We start from the raw sequence: 7,066 nt of genomic DNA, 5'->3' as shown, positions 1-7,066 counted from the left end.
TTTTCCTATTCTTCACATTTATTACTAGCTTACTGAAAAATAACTATTATGGGGAAGGAGAAGGAAGAGGAAAAAAAGAGACTGAAGACTGTTATCTTCATATACATTATTTGATTTGTGTGACAAAGCAGTATGTATGTCAGTAGAGGGTTGGACCAGATGACTTCCAAAGGTCCCTTACAACTTATAATTTTTCTGTGATTCTGTGACATCACTGGAATGCTTCAAGGAGAGGGGATATGAGCCGGGATATGTATTCTTGGGGGGTGGGGAGGAAATTCTTCTGAAAGAAAATATTTCAGAATTAAGATCTGATTTTATATTTTTAAAAAATCTGCATTTATAAAAACTAAACATTTCTAGAAATGTCTTAAACTTTTGTTTCAAGATTACCTTCAGAAGTAGCAGATGTACATGTGGAATAAAAGCTGCCAGAAGATGCCAGCTATACATCTTACTATCTACTGTGGTATTCAAAGATATTAAATTCACATTAAAGATGTAGTGTCTTATTGTATGCCATTACCTCAAAGCCAGCAATAACTGCTCTAAACCCTAGTTTTACAGTATAGACAGGAAAGTGCAAGAATGAAATCACAAGCTTAGCAAAGAACTGGTATTCCTTCACTCATACATGTATATGTCAAATGCTAGATCTTAGAAACAGTTCATATAGACTCTCTTTAGCAGCAATTATACAATGCATATCCTATTTACCTAGTAGAAGTCCAATTACATGAGACACAAGAAACATTGCACCATAAGGAATAGTGGTTGAACGTACAACATCTACAGAAGCAGGAACAATGTTTGTTCTTAAAAAAGAACATCAGGAATTACATTAGCTATAATCACAATAGTGCCTCATGAAAGTTATACAATAAATGTTCCATTTCATCTTATTGTAAAGTTTTTTACAAAACAGCTTCCACTTTAAAATAATGTTTTGACCACTTCATTTTGGTTCTTAGTACAGCTCTGTATTAAAAAAGTAACTTTATAAAAAAAAAAGGTATCTTTGGGATCAGTTGTTTCTAATTTGGAATTCTTGTGAGTCTGTACTATAAGTTAAAGAAAAAATCCCCCTTTCAATACTGATTTTTTTTGTAATATGTGAACTTTCAGATCTTCACACCACTGCCAGTAGAAAAATTCAGAAGACTATCAAATTAAAGTATGCTCATCTCCCTTAAAATGTCATTATTTTTCTTATAAACCAATTAAAGAAAATTCCATCTTCTAAATTTAAGTGCCTACATCTGTGTAATAGGTGACAGCACCTCTACTGCCATCAGCTGGAGATCTAGACATTACAGTGAGCAGAACTCAGTTCAGTTGCCTAACTACACATTATCTAGTGTCACTTCAGATGCTATAGGTTATCAGACACCTACACAGAACTGGCAGATACGACATGATCTACAGGAGACTTGCACACCTTTGTGAAGCTGCAGCTGAGACCAAGTCAGATGTCCTATGGCATGTTAAATGGCACTGGACACTTCTATGAAGCAAATTAATTGATCCCAGTGGAAACTAGAGAGCTATTCTGTTCATCCAAAAGTAGATGTCTATAACTGGTCAAGTGAATAGCTCTCTATTATTAAAGCAGATATCTCCATAGATACCTATATGCAGGTGTCTTAATTTGCAAGCCCAAAGTTAGATGCAGCTTCATATAAATTAAGCTTCTTGAATAGATGGAAGCACAGAAATTTAGAAATAATTACTATGCAGAATATTTTAACATGTTTTTTCCTAAAAAATGGTTCAACAGATGTCATAGTAAACCTTTTCATTTTACAGAGCTTATTGTACTAGATCCTGAATCAATACCAGAAGTGACTTTTGGTTCAAGAAAGAATTCACCACAAAGAGCTCAACTAAATGATGCCAACTCAAAGTCTGACCCGTATTAATTTGAAATTACTTGAAAAACTAGGATTACTATAACCAAGCATTTTTTCACAATGCCTTTTAACCTCCATCTGCTGTAATTAACCCATATGTTTAACTCACTGAAGCTTAAGAATTCTTCTAATGCAAGAACAAATCAGGAAATAGGTCACAGCATTTCACCTACACACCTTACTGCATTAAACTGAAAAGATCCATAATCTGAAGTTTTGGCCCTACTTTTATGTTTATGCAATCTTTCTTTTAATACAGAATTCAGTCAAAGCAGAAGACAGGGAAGTTGCAGAAGAGAGAACAGAAATAACTGAAATTGTTAATACTTATGAACTTAAGTTTACTTACTATTGACATCAGTGTTAGTATGTAGTGCTGTAAATTCTGTCCATGGTGACGAACCATTTTGGTGTCAGCTGTAACCATCACTTCTACATATCTTGGATAGGAAAGAAAACGTTTTTTCCTGGAATGTGGATTGCCACCATCCTCTAGAGATAGGTTATTTAAAGCATACTCTAAACTGAGAGACTTCTGTAAAACATCGCTCTCTTCCTTTAAACTGCTGAAGGTTGGATGTAGTACAGTGCTGCTCTTCAACTCCTTTTCTGTAAAGTAAAAAAGATTTATTGTTGAATGCAGTTTCTAAACTTAAAGAGAAACGGCCAAAAGGCTGCCCAAGATAGACAAAGCGAACTTATATTTATGATCTTATTTCCAAGAGAACCGGTGCAAGAATTAAAAATATATTAAACATGGAAGGCTGTAATAGGAACATCTAATTTGATGTCTTGTACATTATTATATAGTTCTATCATATATGGATTCATTGTTAAAAATTAGTTAAGAGATAGCAATATTGTACAGTTCCTAGAATGCAGTATAATCCAAACAGGCAGGCTGGAGGGAGATAAGCACTACAGCTTAAGCAGTGAAACAAAGGAAGCAAGCTAATTAAAAAAATACGTTATTTTTACACACAAACCTTTGACACCAACAGAACCAATCAAAACAAACCATAACAAAAGACTAGGCTTGAGTCCTGAATTCAAGTCCCTATTGACTTTTTCATTTATATAACATTATATTTATATAAACATGGCATTTACTTCACAAGCAAGTACTCAAAAGCCTTAAGTGACTTCCTTGACAGCTTTGTCAATATTCATTATGTAGGATCAGGTTCTAAAGGAAATATAAAACCTACTCAGACACCTCCAAACTAAGTACTGTAATACTTCCAATTGTGCTGTATAGTCCAGCCACCAGAGGCTTCTGATGCCCGATACATAAAATCCACACATTGATCAGGGAGTCACCTTAGCAATAGCCCACATAAAAACACTGAGAAGCATATGTGAATTCTCACTACTCTCCAGAATTTAAGCACCTAACTAGACACTTCAGTCCCCTCAGAACAAACCTCCACTGCCTTTCTGGAAGGTAGATTTCCTCTTAAAAAGTAGTGCCAAAGGATAGGTGTCCTAATCCTTTTATTCTAATGACTTAGTGACAACTGCACTGACTCAAGAATTCAGAGATCCCAACTCTGTCACCCTCAACTTGAGAGGACTTAAATCTATGCATTCCGTATTTCAAGGGAAGAGCCCTCATCCGTAAACTTTAAGCTACTTTTGACAGGTCAGACAGAAAGCAACAGTAGAGGGACAACAGCAAGCACCTTAAAGTTTGCTGAGTAATCATCTAAAAGTCAGTCACAAAACATAGCTATAATAATTGCAAAAACTATTAGCACTAACAATAACAAGGGGAGAATTTGGGGACTGGCTTTGAAAAGGAACTTGTTCGTGACTACCTACATATATTAGATGTGTTCAGACTGACTGAGTTTCCTTCAGCTAGTTCTCTTCAGTGCATCAATCTCATATGCGCACTATCTTTACTAGGTCACGGAAGGTGTCTAAGATTTCAGAGTACTGGCAAAATGGGAAACAGCATCTATATTTAAAGTGGGAGTTTAAAGACGACCTAAATTTATGGACCAGCCAAGACAAATTCAATACCAGAACAAATAAAATTGTTTATAAACACCAGAAATCAACACATGGATGAGTAATAGCTATCATATTTATCAAAATCATATTATGGCAAACTCAGATGAGCTTCCCTGTATTAAGGAAAAAGGATTTATGGATAGAGGAAATGCGGCAGATGTCCTATCCTGACTTGATTAAGGCTTGTACCAGGGTTTCCAATTAATTTTTCATCAGCACGTTAGTTTAGAAGAAACCAGTACAAACTGAGGAAAAGATTAGTTAGACAATTTTAGAAGTAATTATCATGGTCCTATTTCAAACTAAAAAGATGTACTGAATGCTATGCTTCTCCATCTCCTCTGTCAAGGTTCACTTACTAGAGAAAGAGAAACTCATGATCACAAGAATTGCTAGGTATACTCTATTCCTCCTTGAAGGGAGGATGTGAATAACCAGGCAAGACTAGCATTAAAGGAGACAAATCTCTTCTTTAGAAGGACAGAAATATAACACAAGGTTTTTCTCCATGAACATTTCTGCAACTTCACTCCCCCAAAAATGGCAGTAATCCCTGGCTCACAATCTTTTGTAGTTGCTCCAATAAATGAAAAGGGGGAAATTACCATAATTCTTAATGCTTGGAGCCTTTTTCTCACACTAGGTTGCTTATATTATTAGAATTCTCATGTAAGACAGAAAAAAAAACCACACAACAAACTGAAAGACCTCTACTTTGGTTCAGTACATATTATTCATCATTAAAAAAAGAATCAGGAATAACAACACTTGCTTGATTTTCAAACAAAGTACTAACTCCTTGTTCTGCAATGACAATCAACGAATAGATAGCATCAGCTGCCTAAAATAGAGCTGAAGAAAAGAAATACCTTTCACTAGAATTTGTTGAATGCAAGATGATCATAATGGTTGCTTTCTGGCCTTAGTATCTACGGAAAAGCAGAATTCTCAACATATTGTTTCTGAGTATAAAATATGCTTTAAGAATTTTCCAAAATTAAAAACACTAGCCACCCAAGCTACACCATTATTTTTGCAGTTTATGTTTTCCAACATCTGGACAGATATCCCTTAAGAAAATAAAGTTGAAATTTTATTATTTTCCTTTTCTTCAGATAGTCCTATTTATGCACTCAGCCTTGCTTAAACATTCCTGAAGCGCAAGTACATGAAATCTGCATTTATGCATTTTGAAATCTCATGAAAGATGTAGAATTCTAATTAGACAGGATGTTTCTAAACGCCAAGCTGCTTTCTCCTATTGCAAATCTCCACCCATTTCTGTGTTCTTTGAAGCCCAGTAAACGAAGCCCATACGCTTCTATCAAAAGGAAAAGAAAAGCATTTTTGTCACTAGCCTTAAAAAAACCCCTATGTTTCCAACACAATGAAAAATATTTTTAAAATGGCACTAGTATAATAGTAAAGGTTAAGAAGTGCATTGCTCAGGCAGGATCTTCAAAGGCTTCTACATCATTATATCGCAAAGCAGATGGTATCTCAGTGTTTAGAATGAGTCTATGGACACCTACAATTTCAAATAAATCCTCTCTAATCCCACTCTTTTCTCTAGTTTTTGTACTTTGATGGTAGCTGCAGGTGCCTTTCTCGCATAATACTATTTTCTGACTACAAAGATGCATGCATAACTATGAAAAACTACTGAAAGTTTTCTGCCCCACTAAAAAACATATTAGCTTAAAGGACAGTGCTTTCTATTCACTGCTTCATGGTATTAATAAAGCTTTTTTGTCTTTCATAGTCACTTTCATTGCATATGTTCTCGCTCTTAAGTTACTGCTTAATGATTAACCTATATACTGTGAAGCTATGAAAGTACAACCATTCGCTTGTCACGTATCCTAATAGTAAGCTTGTAAATTACTCCACTTTCCTTTATTTCAAATAAACCTAAATATTATGAATATGTAGTATGAAGAAATCATTAAAATACTCATAAGGACAAAAATATACATTAATGGGTAATATTAGATACTTCCATTATTAAGACAGACATGTCCTGTATTATCTGTTAGACTTGCGATAAGTTCATTATCTTTTGTGATTAAGCAACAACAACTCCTGTGGATCTACTCTTTAAACAGTTACATATGGGACAATGTAGGTATAACAGTAAACCCACAGAGAAGTTCTTGCAATAGCATGAATTATTCTTTTTTACATGCACATTTTGTCCTACATTTGAATTAGCCACTGGCAGAAAAAAAGAATGGCTGCGAAGCCTACATGAAAGAAATGTGTAGGCTCCAATGGAACAATCTGGAGGTAAATATTATTTACGAAAATTAAATCTTGCCTTTATTTTTTTTTTAAACATCTGACATTTGAAAAAGTCACATCAAAATTTAAAGTATGACTATACCTGAAACTTCACAAGGTTTATAGGATTTCTGATACTTTTTTTTAAGTTCTTCATGCCTGTATATAAGATGTGGTTTGTTATGCTCATCTTCATGTTCACCTCCATCCGCTTTCATCAGAGGTTCTAAAAAATATTCACCATCATGTGCCTTAAAGGTGCCCATCTGAAAGTAAGAGAAGTAGTTGATTTATTTTCCACTAAAAATACTGATATAAAAATAATTTTCATTGAAATAATAAACTATTTATGATAATATTTGAAATTAATGGAAGTAAGTTTTCACATAAGTCAGAGGAAACTTCAATGGAATCTGGAGATGGAAGCTTGAAGGTAAGGCAAAGAGAAGTTTTGCTTTCAGAGACTTGTCCCACCAGAATAACTCATAACAGACTACCTTGCATATTATCAATGCATCATAGGTAATCACTATACAGAGTTAACAAAACAAAGGAGATCACAAAAGTAAAGAGAATCTAGGTATAACCAAGCAGAACCAGCTGGGAACTGTGCAAAGGGGAGCAGAGGCCATCAAGAAATTCAGGATTTGAGTGTTGTCCAAATTCTAGACCGATTTGTTGCCTTCTGTCCTTTACATAATTTATATAGTCTTTTTCTTTTAAAATTGCATTTTGCCCATAGATTAGAAACAGTGTTAACCTGATATTCTTTTTAAAGACTTTGAAACGAGTTCCAGGAATTCGAAGTTGACAGTTTCATTAATGCATTTTTCTCCTTGAGGCCCCCCCCCCCCCCCCCC

The 7,066-nt window shown here is 34.7% G+C and overlaps 1 protein-coding gene across 1 annotated transcript in view; it reads right to left on the bottom strand.

Moving 5' to 3' along the window:
- ADAMTS20 (ADAM metallopeptidase with thrombospondin type 1 motif, 20) overlaps window positions 1–7,066 on the bottom strand; it is a 114,289-nt gene that overhangs the window by 91,392 nt on the left and 15,831 nt on the right. Inside the window, exons 3-4 of the mRNA XM_009327697.1 lie at window positions 6,310–6,472; window positions 2,260–2,519 (exon numbers count right to left, since the gene is read on the bottom strand). Of these exons, the coding sequence (XP_009325972.1) occupies window positions 2,260–2,519; window positions 6,310–6,472 (423 nt within the window). The remainder of the gene's footprint in view (window positions 1–2,259; window positions 2,520–6,309; window positions 6,473–7,066) is intronic.

This window comes from Pygoscelis adeliae, unplaced genomic scaffold (assembly GCF_000699105.1).
Source record: "Pygoscelis adeliae isolate BGI_AS28 unplaced genomic scaffold, ASM69910v1 Scaffold113, whole genome shotgun sequence".
NCBI classification, from domain to species: domain Eukaryota; kingdom Metazoa; phylum Chordata; class Aves; order Sphenisciformes; family Spheniscidae; genus Pygoscelis; species Pygoscelis adeliae.
The sequence above is the reverse complement of the archived record's forward strand: the minus strand, read 5'-3'. Positions and strand labels throughout refer to the sequence as shown.